Consider the following 16,369-nt stretch of genomic DNA (forward strand, 5'->3'; position numbering starts at 1 on the left):
GAAGGGAAGGAGAGAAGAGGAGAAGTGGAGGGGAAAAGAGGGTAGAGAGGAGAGGGGAGGGGAAGGAAGAGGAGAGGAGAAGAAGATAGAAGGGAGAGGAGAGGTGGAATATCTTTTATGATCCATTAAAGGAGACTGAGAAGAAGCGATCAGATAGGTAAAAGAATAACTGAGTGAGAGCAATTATCTAACTTTCCCAGCTTTGTGTCATCTGCAAATTTGGCAGACGTGTCATCAATGCCTCTGTCTAGCTCATTGATAAAAGTGTTACACAACACAAGGCAAAGTACAGACACTTAGGGCACTCTACTAGAGACCACTTGTGATGCATTCAATTCCAAATCCATATGATTCAGTGATTATAAAATCCATATATCTTTATTTTTTATATAACATTGTGAATTATTTTTTACACTTGGTTAAAAATTTCAGTAGACTATATCTATAACATTCCTTTTACATACTAGTTTAATAATCCTGACAAAAAATAAGGTTAGCCTGGAATGACCTACTCTTAAAAAAGTCATTTTAATATTTTAAATAATTGCTTTCTTTCTAGATGTTCACTAATCCATTTTTAATGGTCTGTGGGATACAGGATAATACAGAGGTCATTTGAACTGTAGAGTTAGAGTGGAGAGGGTGCTTTTGACAGATAGTCCTACATTTTTTTAAAGTGAATTATGAGGCAAGGCCCTCTGCTGAGAAAGTAGGGAGAAGTGATAACTCAAAGTATAACTTTGAGAAAAGAGGAGGCAGTTTGGAATAGTTGCTATATGATAAATTGTCAGTCAGGGAAGAGAAAAATGATGGTTTGCATCTGTTAAGGTCCATTTGAGATTGGATAACATAAATTTGTAGTGGAATCAGTCAATACAGTTGCATGATTTCTTCCATCAATATTCAGCAGAAGGAAATGGAGAAAGAACTTGTTAGGAATAATACAAGTCACAGTTTAAAAAGGAATGAATGGTGATAGGACAATGGATCTCAGGACTCAGGAGTCAAGAACTGCATAAAGTTGAAAATGATTAACTAAGAGGTTAACGTCAAATGAGGAAAAATTAGTTCAGATAAGGAATAATAATATAGCAAAGCAGGGAAGGTCAGAGAGACTAGAGATTGTGTTAAAGACAGAGAATAGGCTTAGGATAGAGAGACAGAAAGACGAGAGGTTCTGGTCAGATAGAGAAATTTCAGAATCGTCTTAGGGAAGTGAAATGTGTATGGATACTCAAGGGTATGACCATTCCTGCTTATGACTGAGTGGATAGAGCACTGGATTTGGAGTCAGAAAGACCTGAAATTGAATCCTGCCTCAGGTACTTAACTAGCTATATGACACTGAGTAAATTGTTTAACTTACATTAACTTCTCTGATCCTCAGTTTCCTTACCTGTAAAATGGACTTGGTCTCTAAGGTCCCTCCTCCCAGTTCTAAGTCTATCATCCAATGCAGCTGAAAATTATAAGAATTGAGAAAGCTGATGAACTTGGAAGCAAGTTTTTGATACATAAGTATGTAAGTCAAAATCCCCAAGTATAAAGGCAGGAGTTGAGGTAGAAGGAGAAGAAGACTGTGGACTAGATATTGAGCTAATTGGGAAAGGAAGGAGAATAACCTTAGAGTCAGTAGCAAATAGCCATCAGGCTATGAAAAGGGCAACATTTTTGGATGGAGTGACCCTCAGAGGAGGAAGGACCTAAAGGGAGCATGACCCATGGGTCAGACAGTGGGAGGGAAGATACATCCAGCACTAGAGGGTGGCCAGAGATGGACTGCCTTCAAGGGAGGGCTAGGTTTCTGTGCTTGCAAGAACATAGAAGAAGCATCATAGTATAACTGATAGAAAAATCACATACCGAAGAATAAAGTTCTATTGCAAATGGAATTCCTTGGTCTGTTAGTCCTGACTGAAGATGAGTTGAGTCTTAAAGGGAAATGTTGGGATTCCCCCCTCTTTGCACTGGTTGTGGAGGAGGGAACACTACAAGAAATGGGGGGAAGGGGGGAGTGGAATGAGTGTATGAGTGAGAAGTCTTTGCTTGAGATTTCAAAACCGAGTGCTGGAAGTATAAAGTGAGGAATTTTGTTCATGTTTTACATATAGTTGTGGTATCAGTCAAGAGATTGTGGGACAGAGAAAGAGAAAAGATAAGAGAGAGATGGATGGAGAAGAGAGGGAATCAAACAGAGGAAGAAGGGAGGGAGGGAGAGAGAGAGAGAGAGACTGAGAGAGACAGAGAACATGAAGGCAGTAGTCTTGACAGGATCCCAAGAGACATATTTCTCTCAGGTAGATCTGATAAAAAATTGATGAGTTCTTGAATTTGTTTATACTTTCTGTCTTAGTAGCATTGCAGACTTAATCAACTAACCAAAAAACATTTGTTAATAAGTTCTTACTATATGCCAGACACTATGCTGAGCTCTGGAAAACAGAAAAGGTAAAAATAGCAGCTCATATTCTAATGGAGGGGGATGATTTGTATGGAATTAGGTATAAATAAGGTATATGTGTATTTACATATGTATGTGTATAGACATACACACAGATGCATATACATATGTATATATACACATATACATGCCTATATGTGTATATATGTATATATAGCTATATATCTATACCTATGTGTATTTATATATGCATATATGTATCACCTTAGCATAAAAGACACTAGTAATGGAGGTAGTGAACGGACAGCAATTTGGGGTGGAGGCCCAGAAAGGTTACCTTTAAAAAGTAAACTGTGTCTTAAAGCCAAACATTCTTTTTTTTAATTATGAAATTTTATTTTCAATTTATGGAACAAGACAAGCATTTCTATAACATAATACAAGAAAAAAGATGATTGGATATGAAATTGCGAATCTGCTGTGCACAGCTTGTTATTCCTTTTAAATATACAGAAAAATGATTTCAATAGAGAAATATTAACTGTCCACGGGCAGGCAAAGCCAAGCATTCTAAGAGGCAGAGGTTAGGAGGAGGGCCATTGCAAGAATGGGACAGGGTGAAAAACACGGAGACCAGATAATGGGGCATTGTGGAGTCAAATAGGCTGATGGGCTTAGAACGTATGTACATGTGAGAAGAATGAAAAGGGACTGGATTGTAAATGTCAAGAGCAGGAATTCGTCTTTGTTCCTAAAAGTAATAGGGAAGCATTGTGGTTTACTAACTATGGAATAAGACCTACGCTTTCTGAAAATCACTTTGGCAGCCGTGTGGATGATGGAGACTTGAAGCAGAGAGTCCAGTGGGAAGGCTACTGCAATATTCTAGGCGAAAAGTGATAGGACCGAGCTAGAGTGGTGAGTAGAGAAAAGGAGGCGAATGATTTGGCGACTGCCTGGATATGTGAAGTGAGTGAGAGTGGGTTGAGAATGACACCAAGGTTGGAAATATAGGTGACTGGGAAGATAGTGGTGCCCTGGACAGTAATGAGGAATTTCAGAAGAGGGGTGGGTTTGGGGGAGAAGATAATGGGTTCCGTTTGGAACATTAAATTTGAGACATCTAAGGGATATCCATTTGGGAATATCCAGTGAGCAATTGGTGATGCTGGACTGGAACTCAGGAGACAGACTAGGACTGGATCTAGATCTGCAGAGATAATAATTGAACCTATGAGAGCCACTCAGGTCATCAAGTGCGAGAGTATAGAAAGAAGAGAATGCCTAGGATGAAGCCTTTGGTGGAGCTGCAAAAAGAGGGGGTCACCATGACGAGAAAAGTATGAGAGAAAGATAAAGGGAGAGAGGTTCTGACCTTCAGTCTAAGGTCAGGAGGATGCGATCTGGACTAGGAACGCCACTAAATGAGAGAAAATCTTATTGACATTGTTTTCCCTTTTAAATAGATAAGTAGGTATCTAATCAGTACTTGTTGGTTGATTGATACAGGGTTATTTAGGGGGATGAATGCTGAATTTGGAATAGATTTGGAGGAGACATGGTTTCAAATTTAGGATTTTCATGGTCTTAGGCAAGTTCCAAAGCCTCTCTGAGTCTCAGCTTCCTTAACTGTAAAGTGGAGGAGAAAGGGGTGGGGGGAGCGGGGGAATTGGACTACATGACTCCTAAGGTCCCTTCTTGCTCTAAATATGTGATCTTTGTGACCTCCCCCCAAATGCTTAAATTACTTTATCTTAAACTAAATTTACATGTATTATTAAAGTTAACTATTATTAAATTTAAATGAAAATAAAATCTCTTAGAATGTGGGATCCAATTGCTATTGTAAGATTAAGAACACTATGCTGAAAAAGGAACGTGATTGAAGTGAATAGGTTCAAGTATCACTCTTGAGCCTGAAGAATCTCTGGGTTTAAGATGGAAAACCAGGAGGTTACATTCTTAATTGGTTCCCCCCCAAAATCACTGAATTATTGCATATTCCACTTTCTACAGCTGTAAAATGGGAAGAACAGCCCTTTGCTACTTCAGGGCATGGTGACAAGCCACTAGTCGCTAACAAATGAATGCAAAATACTTTTTTTAAGAGGGAAAGGATTACCAACGCCCCATTTCACTTGGTGAAAGTAGCAACCTTAGAAGATGACTGAGGAGTGCTTTCCAGGTCACCAAAGCAGAGGAGCAGACTTTCATATAATCTTCCTTCTAAGGAACTCCAATAAGGCAGATACAATGACGCAGGAACCAAGATTATAACATTCTTAGAATAATTGTACATTGTTTAATAACTGTGTTTTGTGACATTGTACGTCAGTATTTGCAGATCACTTTACACTTGATTTCTTTTAATCCTCGCAACAGCTTGGGAATTAGGTGCTCTTATCATCCCCATCTTTACAGATGAGACTGAGAAAGGATGAGTGACCTAGCCAAGATCACATACCTAGTGTCTGATGCCGAATTTGAATTCAGGTCTTTCTGACTCCAAGTCCAGCACTCTAAACACTGTTCCTGCCACTTAAATATCTCTAACATTTTTCCCCCCATGAATTCAATTTTAGTTTATTTTCAGATTTGCATTCTCTCCCTTCTGCCTCCTCCCCCATTTCCACCAATTGAGAAAGCATGAAAATCAAGACTTTTGTTACAAACATGCATAGTCAAGTTAAATACATTCCCACATTAGCAATGTCCAAAAAAAATCTCAACATATATATATATATATATATATATATATTTTTTTTTTAAGCAATCAGGGTAAGGTAACTTGCTCAAGGTTACACAGCCAGTTATTTCTGGGTGTGGTGCTAAGTATCTGAGCCCGGGTTCGATCCCAGGTCATCCCGACACTGGAGCCGGTGCTCTTACTTGCTGTGCTACCTGGCTGCCCCTCAACCTATACTCTTGAGGCCATCCCTCACTGTCAGCAGATGCCGCCTCTAGCTTCTTGAAGACTTGAACTGTTGAAGACTGTCTAGGTTGGTAAATCAAGGCCACGAGCCCCAACAATTAGAAAAAGGGCTGTCTGTGTAAGTTCAAGGAGCCTTAAAATGAAAAAGAGGCTTGATCAATCTCTCCTGCCCATGTAATTTTCTACATTTGATGACAAATACCTCTCCAAATAAGTGACTATGTGATAGCCAGGCAGGTAGGTGGCCCAGTGGATAGAGTGCTGGACCTGAAGTCAGGAAGACTTGAGTCCAAATCCAGTCTCAGACATTTACTAGCTGTGGGATCCTGGGTAAGTCATTTGACCTCTGTTGCCTCAATTTCCTCATCTGTAAAATGAGGATAATAACAGCACCTGTCTTCCAGGGTTGTTGGGAGGATCAAATGAGATCACTGCAGAGTATTTAGCATAATGCCCAGCACCTACTAAGTGTCATATAAATGTTAACTCTACGGGGTGGCCAGGTGGTGCAGTGAATAGAGCACCGGCCCTGGAGTCAGGAGGACCTGAGTTCAAATCCGGCCTTGGACACAACACAAAAACTAGCCCTGTGACCTTGGGCAAGTCAGCCCCAATTGCCCTCCAAAAAAAAAGGCAAATGTCAACTCTTATAACTCGTGAAGCATCCTCAGTAGAGAAAAGAAAAAGAGAAAACACACAGAAGACTGGTGTGTCCAAAGAAATCTGCCCGAGTGTGTTCTTTACCTCCAGCTGGAGATGGGAGAGGGCGCTGTGGGCCTCCAGTTCTGTATCCAAAGGAGGCTGATGATGTGATAGCTCTTCCAGAGTTGGGGTCTCTGCTTTGCTCTTGTAGAGGAAGGGCCCCATCTCAGATGCTTCCTCCTTTTGGAGAGTTCCAGGATGATGATCAGTAGGAAATTGTGTTACTAACTTTGCTCCCAAATTCATATGTTGTGATCTTTGAATAGGAGCATATGGAATTGGAATCGTTCCTCATTTATTTCAGGGGATTGTAGAGGGAACTCTCTGATGCCAGGGGGCCATTTGCACCCAGATGGACACTTATCTATGAAAATATAATTGGAGAAATGGGGAAACTTAAATTGGTTTCAGGGTTGGAAGCAAAAGAAATCAATACATAATTAAAACTACATAGGTGTATGAGATAGTAGTCAATTATAAATTACCTGACTGGTTCCAGGAACATGGCTTTGGGTTATTCTCTCTAGAGTATCAAAGGCCTTATGGTGGTGTTTTTTGTATTTTCCCCTTAAGATTCTACATACAAACACTAGCTAATGCACAAAGATCCTAACAAGGAGAAAAGGACCTCAGATTTTTATATAGCTATGTGGAAATATATGTATGGGCAGCTAAGTGGCCTTATGGATAGAGTGTCTAGCCTGGAGTCAGGAAGACTCATCTTCCTGAGTTCAAACATGGCCTCTGACACTTACTAGTTGTGTGACCCTGGGCAAGTCACTTAACCTCATTTGCCTCAGTTTCCTCAGCTGTAAAATGAGCTGAAGAAGGAACTGGCAAACCATTCCAATATCTTTGCCAGGAAAACCCCATAAAGAGTCGGACACAACTGAAATGACTGAACACATCACCTAATTGTGTTTATATCTATTCTAGCAAGAAATATTAACTTAGATTCCCGAGATCTAGTTCTTAAGCTGGTGTCCCACCAAGGACACCTAGTTCTTAAGCTGGACTCCCAAGGCATAGATTTCTGAATTGGATGGGGGAAATTTACATCTAAATTTTCACTAACTGAAATTCAACATTTCTTTCAATTATGAATATAGGCAACAAAACATTATTCCGAGAAGGGGACCATATGCCTCACCAGTTTGTCAAAGGGGCCTGTGACACAAAAAATGGCTAAGAATCAATGCCTTAGAGGAAGGATGGCACTCAGAACTGTAAGGCTGCGGGAAGTAAACATATCCTTATACATGCCAGAGAGACAACATAGTAGCCTTGGTAAAGCATTTAGCCTTAGGAAAGCCTGGTTTAAATCCCTTCTCCTCCCCTTAATAGCAGCGTGACCCTGTGCAAATCACTTACCTTCTCTGTCCCTTAAATCTTTATCTTTCAAATGAAGAAATAGTACTTGATGGTTTGAAAAGGCCCCTGCTAGCTCTAAAATCCATGACCTTTTGATCGACACGGGGTCATAGAAACCACAAACCAGACACATGAAATAAATGGCATTGAAACTTATTAGCTCATGAGACTTTCTCAGACGAATTTTTTCCTAATTATCAAATCAGGCCTAGATAGTCATCTGGATGCAGATAGTCCATTTTAGGGTCACACAAGCCCATATGAATTATTTAAGGATCAATTTCTTATCTTTTTTTAAGTGTTTGGTCTTAGAATCTTTTAGTAACTACTGAGAGTGTTTGTTGATTTTTAAAAATTTGCCCCAAAGATAAGGTCAATATTAACGTGTTTATGATGCAGTTAAAGAAATAATTCTTTCTGTCACAGTTAGAACCAGAGTTACAGGCATTCCAAAGATAGCTCACTTAATTTAGAAATCCATTTCAAAATTTCTAGACAAGTGGTGTGTATTACAAATATAATACCCCCTGTGACCAATTCTTCCTATCTTCTGGTAATATTGCTATCAGTATTGCCAGGGAATCTTACTTAGAATGGCTTAGAATTGGTATCTTTTGCTAAATATTTCCTTTTTTGTTGAATGTATTCTTATATTTTCCTGCCTTACTGGATCTGTGATCTCAATGAGAGAGGCGGAAGGAGGAAAAGGGCACACCTTCTAGCACTGGAGATCTTTCCAAGACTTGTATTCCTGCCCACCTCCTATAGATCCCCAACCGGTGTCTACTCAAAATGTTGAAGGTCTGCCTCTAGGTCTTTTGACATTGCTTAGGTATTAGTATAGTACTTGGGCTGTTCATGAATTTTCCCTCATACTCCTTATTTGTCCTTCTTCATTGCCTTTCTGACCAACCTGTGAAAAATAATATTAGTCTATATACTAGAAAACACAGCATTCCTGGTATTCTATGAATACAGTTCAATTCCCACTGAATAGGCCTATATTCACCAGGATGTGTGTCTCACATGTCCTTGTCTCAGCATCTATTCAACCCCATTTTGATGGGATAAGGTATGAAACCAAGAAGCATAGACCTGCCACCATCATACATTCAATCTTTAAACTCCCCATTGGAGCAACTAGGAAATGATCAAGTATGGAATAGCTGTGATTCTAGCTCCAAGTTTGCTAATAACCATCAACCTGTTTCTCCTTCTCTGTGACTTTCTTTAACTTTTTATAGTGGCCAACCTAGCCCCACTGCCTCAGAACCTTTCAAGGGTGGGGAATCTGCACCCTTGAGATCACAGGTTGCCTTCTAGATCCCTGGGTGCAGCCTTTTGACCAAGTCCAAGTTTTACCAAACAAATCCTTTTTTTAAGGGGCTTTGTTCTGTGAAGTTTGGATTCAGTCAAAGGGTCACACTTAAGGACCTAGAGGGCCTCATGTGGTCTCGAGGTTGCAGGTTTCCCACCCCAGTTTAAACCTGTAAAAGAAAGAATTAGGAAACAAAAGGAAAGTTTGGAAACTGTATAGGAAATTTGCCCTCCTTAACTTCTACTTTAAAAGACTAGCTTTGGACTCCTACTCCCAAGTCAACCAGTAAATGAGATGGATTTCAGACTGCTGTTATTCATACTGTGTTCCTTCTAAGCAGAAATATCTCCTTACAATGTAAAGTACCAGAATGAGTTTCAGGTTTGGAATAAAATAGCATTTAAGATGTGCAAAAATGCTTTATAAATATTATTTTGTCCTCACAATCAACTTGGGAGTTAGACCCTGTTCTTATCCCCATTTTGCAGATAAGGGAAACTGAGCTAGACAGAAGTTAAGTGACTTGCCCAGGGTCTCACAGCTAGTGTCTGAGAAACCAAGTTTGATCTCAAGTCTTCCTAACTTGAAATCTAATGTAAACCACCTAGCTGTGGAAGTGCAGTTTATTTTGTTATCTAACTATGTCAGATGCTGAGAAAAGTGGGTTCCCATAAATGTTTTTGTTGTTGAGTCATTTTTCAATCACAGCCAACTCTTTGCAAACCCATTTGGGGCTTTCTTTGCAAAGATACTAGAGTGGTTTGCCATTTCCTTCTCCCTCTCATTTTACAAATGAGGAAACTGAGGCAAACGGAGGTTAAGTGACTTGCCCAGGGTCACACAGATAGTAAGTGTCTGAGGCTGGATTTCAACTCAGGAAGATGACTCTTCCTGACTCCAGGCTCTGCACTCTATTCACTGGGCCACCTAAACTGTCCTTCTACAAATGTACTTGGCTGAAAAAGTATTCATTGTTCAATGACATTCCCTTCAGTGAAACTATGAGGTCATTGGAAAATTGAAAAATTACTGTTTTTTGCCACTGCACATTTTTAGTACCCTAACAACCTGCAGATAACACTGGGGAAAATCAGAGCTGCTGCTTTTGTATAACAATAAGAAAATATAAATTTAAAACCATTACATACATTAGCTCAGTTGTGATGCCTAGGTTTTAAAATATATTTCAGTGCAAGATAGCCTACTGTTTGGAGACTGCCACAAAATAAAAGGTGTAAGTTATAGCTGGAGTCCCCTACTGTTACTGGTTTTCAATCTTTACCCTTATGAGTCTATGAAGATAATCTGGAAATTTTTTTATTAAAAACATTACGTTTGGAAATCATTTCATTTTTCAGGGACATTTTGCAGTGGCTGTCCTTCATTATCAAGGACGTGTTTAGACGCCAGATCTTTGGTTCTCAGGAGATGATCTTGCTTCCACTATTTATTTCTTACCTGAACCATAGTCCTTTGTGACAGGACAATCATTTCCACAGCAACCAACAGTGAGAGGAGGGAGACTGGATAGAGGAGGGGAAAGGACAAATTAACTCTTCCTAAGTGTCTCTTACTTTTCTCCTCAATAATCAAAATCTTTTAACAGAAAAATCTGTGTCATCACTGAGTTTTTTCTTTGGAGAAGATATACATTTTCCCCCTAAGATCTTTTCTGTGGCACCAGACGTTTATCGGTAAAAATGTCATGTTTTGTGGATTATTTTTAGGGATAGGATTATATTTACATACATATAGATTTAGGTATAAATATGAATATATGTATATAATCCTAATTGGTGTCACTGTTATCTGCCAGTCAAATTTAGGAAACATGTTCTAGAAAGATTTAATTTAGTAGGTGAAAGGTGTGTCTCCAGAGGCCCTGAAAGGTACATTTTCTATCTTGCTATTTCTTCCAGAATAGGAACTGTGTTTACATTTCCTCAGAGCATGTTAATGCCTTTAATGCATTCATGCTCCCTGGCTCTCCAGACATATGAATTGAGGCCTTTTGGATTTTATTTTTTTTAACTACCACATCAGGCACTTGTGATCTGATGATTGTGACACTTTTGTTCACTTAGTTTTAAAAAGGAAAAGCCTTCGTGTTTGGTTTTGATCAACATCTGCCAGGTTGGTGCCCATTAAGCAGGAACTGGGAAAGTAACTTTCTTTAGAAATGTAGCATTTTGGTTAATGTTGTGTAAGATTATTGACTGGTGTAGTCACATAATTTTTTGTTAAATTGAAGAGATTAGCTGCAACAAAGAAACTCACTGTGACCGCAGGCTTTACAAGCAATAATGAGACCTGATGCATCTCCAGGCTCACTGCAAATGCCACACAGTGATCTTGCTCCAGTTTCTTTCAGCTGTGTTAAGGAAAAAGCCTCACTGAAATAGTCAGAGTTTCCTATCTGGCATTAAGAGTGCATATAGTATTTTTTTTTTACTTTAAATTAAAAAAAAAATTGGCATTGTCACTTGAAGCCTGTGGGTATTTGCTTTTTGCTTTCTGATGGTTTGTTTGTTTTTTTGTTTTGGTTCACAGCTTCTTTTCCTTTTCGTGGTTACCTGGGATGTTAATAAAGCTTCCCCTCCTGATTGGGACTAAATGTGTGACCCTGGCTTTTAGATTTATCGGTGGTGATGACCAAAAAGATCTAGGCAGAAAGCTTGATGTGCTGTGGTATTTGTGTATTAAAGGATTGCCATCTCTCCTGAAAGGCTTCCCATTTCTAGAGTTACCATGCTTATTTGAGAGAGGGAGAAGAAGAGAAGGGCATAAAGAAGAAGGGATAAGGGGGAAAGGGAGAAAGAGGGAGAAGTTAAATTTAGAGATTAAAATATAGCACTCCCCCAATGGAGGAGAGGGTGTAGACTTGACATCTGAAATGTACTTTTCAAACAAAAACAAGACATCAAAGTTTATTTGTTATTTCACAAGAGGTGTTGTTAAGGACTCATTAACTACTGCTTTGTAAGGCCTTGCTTTGAAGATGAGAGAGAGGTAACTGTTGGTTAATTATTACTTAATAGGCCAAATGTTAAATTTCGTGAAAAGAAACTCTGGTCAGTGTGTGTCCTTCCCGTAATGCCTTATGTACTGTGTGTTGCAGGTGTGATTCGGGAAAGTTATCTCAAAGGCCACGATCAGCTCGTCCCAGTCACCCTCTTGGCCATTGCGGTCATCTTGGCCTTTGTCATGGGGGCAGTCTTCTCGGGCATCATCGTCTATTGCATTTGTGACCACCGTCGCAAGGATGTGTCCGTCACACAGAGGAAGGAGAAGGAGCTGACGCACTCTCGCCGGGGTTCCATGAGCAGTGTGACCAAGCTTAGCGGCCTCTTTGGGGACACACAGTCTAAGGACCCCAAGCCAGAAGCCATCCTCACCCCCCTCATGCACAATGGCAAACTCACTACTCCCAGCAATACTGCCAAGATACTCATCAAGGCTGACCAGCATCACTTAGACCTGGCAGCTCTGCCCACTCCAGAATCTACCCCAACTCTACAGCAGAAGCGGAAGCCCAGTCGAGGGAGCCGGGAGTGGGAGCGGAATCAAAACCTCATCAATGCCTGTACAAAGGACATGCCCCCAATGTCCTCCCCTGTGATTCCCACTGAGCTTCCCCTCCGGGCTTCCCCAAGCCACATCCCCAGTGTCGTGGTCCTGCCCATCACTCAGCAGGGCTATCAACACGAGTATGTGGACCAGCCGAAAATGAGTGATGTGGCACAGATGTCCCTGGAAGAACAGGCAGCTACCCTTGAGTACAAGACCATCAAGGAACATCTTAGCAGCAAGAGCCCCAACCATGGGGTAAATCTGGTGGAGAATCTGGATAGCCTGCCTCCAAAGGTCCCCCAGCGGGAGGCCTCCCTGGGGCCTCCAGGGGCCTCGCTGTCTCAGAATGGCCTGGGCAAACGACTGGAAATGCACCCCTCTTCCTATGGCGTGGACTATAAAAGGAGCTATCCCACAAACTCTCTCACAAGGAGCCACCAAGCAGCCACCCTCAAAAGAAACAATACTAACTCTTCTAATTCCTCCCACCTTTCTAGAAATCAGAGCTTTGGCAGGGGAGACAACCCACCCCCTGCCCCTCAGAGGGTGGACTCCATACAGGTGCATGGTGCCCCACCCACCCAGGCAGTGACTGTTTCAAGGCAACCCAGTCTCAACCCATACAACTCACTGACACGGTCGGGGCTGAAGCGCACACCCTCGCTAAAACCAGATGTACCTCCCAAGCCTTCTTTTGCCCCCCTTTCCACATCCATGAAACCTAATGACGCATGTACATAATCCCAGTGGGAGGGGGACAGGTGGTAAACCAACAGTGAAGCGAAATTGGCCCCCTCAGCCAATGTTCTAAACTGCCTCATCCGTTCCAGTCTTACAAAGAAGGCTACAGTGTTGCTGAGGATACGGTCCTTTTCTTTGGGATAAAGTGGAATACTTTCTAAAATCGGGCCATGTGTTTCGGTGAAGGTTTACAACCGCAGGACTCACCCCTCATATTCCCCTGCCCTTTCCACTTGATAACAGCTCTGACTCACAAAAAAAAAGACTTAACATCACAAACATGAGCCAAAAGCACATACACACACACACACACACACACACACACACACACTCACAGGTGAACAGCGACTGCAACATTTCGCCCATGACTGCACTGGACGTTGCTGGACTGGCCTAGCATTCTGTCCTTTGCAACAGAAGTCCATAAAAAGGAATCATGAAAGAAAAAAAAAAGACAAAAAAAAGTAAAGAATTCATTGATAAATCTAACTCAGACTTTAACAATGGCAGAAGTTTACTATGTGCAGATACTGTGAAATGCCCATCAGTGTTACGGCTTCCTGTTCATTGCCATGTTGGGCTATTATGTCATAGATTTCTGCTACTCTTCTCTTTTAATGAATAACGTGACCGTTAACGCAAATAACTCCTATTATTTATTGTTCACCTTTTCTTTTCTTAAAGAAATGACTTTTTTCACATATCCTAAGAACAGCTCTTCAGAAAGCCCATTGAAAATTATACTATTTAACATGAATCCCATTAACTGGAGTAATTAAGTTCACTTTATTTTTCCAATAAATTCACTGAGTAAATAAGTTGGAGCTTGAATTTTAAACTTTTTGTTTGGACTGTCGGATCTTAGCTAAGAGGAAAAAAAATTAAGAGGGGAATATTTATTTAAATCCATCAGTTACTTTTCTGGCTGGGTCTCTGACCTGTGACATGCACACACAAAAAAGAAAGAAAGAGAAAAAGAAATGCCCCCAGATCTAAAGCAACTGCAAGAAACTTTTAGAATGCACATAAGTGCAGCGTTGCAGCCAACAAGGCTGCGCCAATCGATAATACTTTCTGTGAAGGCACCAGCTTGTGATGTGCCCTCTCATTTCACCTTGCATGTGAGATGGCAAACGAAATACACAAATGGTGTAAACTCATTGCTATGCTGGCTGTTACCATGCATAAATGAATGGTTTGATCACACGGGTTTTCGTGGGATTACATCTGTGAATAGCCTGTTTTCTTCCACATGTAAATTTGTGCCTTACACCCTCAGTTGTGTATACTTGTGAGCTATAATATGTTCAACTTTTTTCTCCTTTTGGAAAAAAAAATATCGGATATTTATTTTCCTCCCCTTCCCTAAGACCCTCTAGAAAATTGAAGTCAAGCAGTTTTGAAGAAGAATGTCATGGTTATCATAATAATTTCACATCCCTTGAGAAACTAGGGCAGTACCACACCCTCTAATTCAAATTACCTTTCTAGTTGTGCCAATTCAAACCACCCTTTGGCTGTGCTGCCAGCATGGACCCCAGTGTTGCGGGTGGTATTACCCTTTCTTCCTGCACATCTCCTTCTTCTCCCTTACATTTTCATATCATTTCAATATGGGGATATTCTCAGCCAGCAGAGAAGAAACTAAATTATCATCATTTTTTTTAGAAAAAACTAAATGATCATCATCATTTCTGGGATGTGCACAGGCCGTGTGCACACTTGGGCATTGGGGCTGATGCCTGAGAGGAATCCCCAGTCATTTGCCCAGTGAACACAGGCTGTGTACACAATGAAATGAGGTGGAAATTCATTTGGGCAGGCTGGTCCCTGCTTTGATTAATAAATAACCTGGAGCACAAGGCCAGCCACAATGGATGATGCAAAAGCCTTGAGGCAATGGATTTTTTTTAATTTAGTTTTTTTTGTTTCCTTGTGGGTTTTTTTTTTAAGGGGGGGGGGGATTTGTGTGTCAGTTTCTTTCTCAGTTTTCATTTGTCCATGCACACAGGTTTTTTTTTTTTTGTTTAATGTCAATAAAAATGAAAAAAAAAACTGTCTACATAACTGTAGAAAGTGAACATTATTGTTGTGGTTTTTTGTTTACATTTAAATCGGATGAACAGTATGTTTAGGGGATTCTTCTAAGTTCTGCCCCCCCCTTTAAAACTAGTTTATTCTGCAGGTGTTTTGTTTTGAACCTTTTGAAAGACATGAACCATTTTGAGTCAGCTAGAGTATCGGTGATATTTAGAAAACCTGAACAGTCTAGAGACTAAAGTGTGTAACAAGGGTGAGTGCGTGTCCTTCCATTCCATAATTCTTATCACATCTTTTTTTTAACTGTTCAAATTCTGTGGTCCATGCTTCCCAAAGTCAAGAACGCTGTTCCCTAAACAGGAATTGTGGTTTTTCTTTAAAGATGTAGGTGCTAGGAAGGTGAGGGCAGGCAAGGGAGGAAGGAAAGAATTTCACCTTGCAACCTTCTCCCATGAGCTTGGCACTAGAGAAAACCAGATGTAATGCAATACTTATGGCCATCCCTTAGCAAACCAGACCAGAAAGATTGCTGCACCTGCCACAGTGGAGGTCTGTCTGCCTGGCAATGTGCGTCCCATGGATTACCAGGCAGACTGTGAAATGCCCATTTGTAGCCAATAGGTCTTCTTCACTTACCTCGTTTTTCTTTTTTTTTCTCCCTGCTATGTGTGGGGAGGAGGGTCCATAAACCTAAGTGTGCCTTTCCTTTCTCCACCCTTGCTATACACTGGTAGGTGCAATAGACTCAGACTCCTATTTGTTGTAAAGTTGTAAAAAAATATTGTGATGTCACCAATTTTCCTTCCACCTCCACATCCCTTAACATCCAATTCACAGCTTAATGTGTGTTGTTAAAAAAAAAAAGAAAGAAAGAAAGAAAAAAGGAAAGAGAAAGAAAAGACAAAAAAGGGAAAAAGGCAAGGAAAAAGTTCTTTATTACATGAAAGTAATAAACAAAATCCAGACTGTTCTACCTTACTTTTTGTGTACTGGGTGCTTTCTTTGTATGATTTTTCTCCCCTTCTCTCCATCCTCACCCTGTTCCCAAGGCCTGAACAGCCATGTCCTATCATATTGTTTTGATGCTCACAACCAGAAACCAGATTTTAACACTGTGTTCTGGTGGTAATGATGATGAGGATGATGCATTTTATGATTTTTCAAAACACTTTACATATATTATTTACTTTGATACAACAACTTTATGAGATTGTGCCAGGCACTATGCCAAGAACTGCTACTGAGTACGGACATTTTGCAGATGAGGAAATTGAGGTTGGAGAAAGGTTAAGTA

At 40.5% G+C, this 16,369-nt stretch overlaps 1 protein-coding gene across 2 annotated transcripts in view; it reads left to right on the forward strand.

Annotated features, from left to right (window-relative positions):
- The window catches only part of SEMA6A (semaphorin 6A), a 181,452-nt gene extending 165,399 nt beyond the window's left edge, over nt 1-16,053 (forward strand). For both annotated transcript variants that reach the window (XM_069087846.1, XM_069087847.1), the window contains one exon: nt 11,843-16,053. In XM_069087846.1, coding sequence (XP_068943947.1) covers nt 11,843-13,035 — 1,193 coding nt within the window. In that variant the 3' untranslated portion in view covers nt 13,036-16,053. The remainder of the gene's footprint in view (nt 1-11,842) is intronic.
- The last annotated feature ends 316 nt before the right edge of the window (nt 16,054-16,369 follow it).

This window comes from Petaurus breviceps, unplaced genomic scaffold (genome assembly GCF_028583685.1).
Source record: "Petaurus breviceps papuanus isolate PSGF00001 unplaced genomic scaffold, PetGlider_PUasm1.0 183, whole genome shotgun sequence".
Lineage (NCBI taxonomy): Eukaryota > Metazoa > Chordata > Mammalia > Diprotodontia > Petauridae > Petaurus > Petaurus breviceps.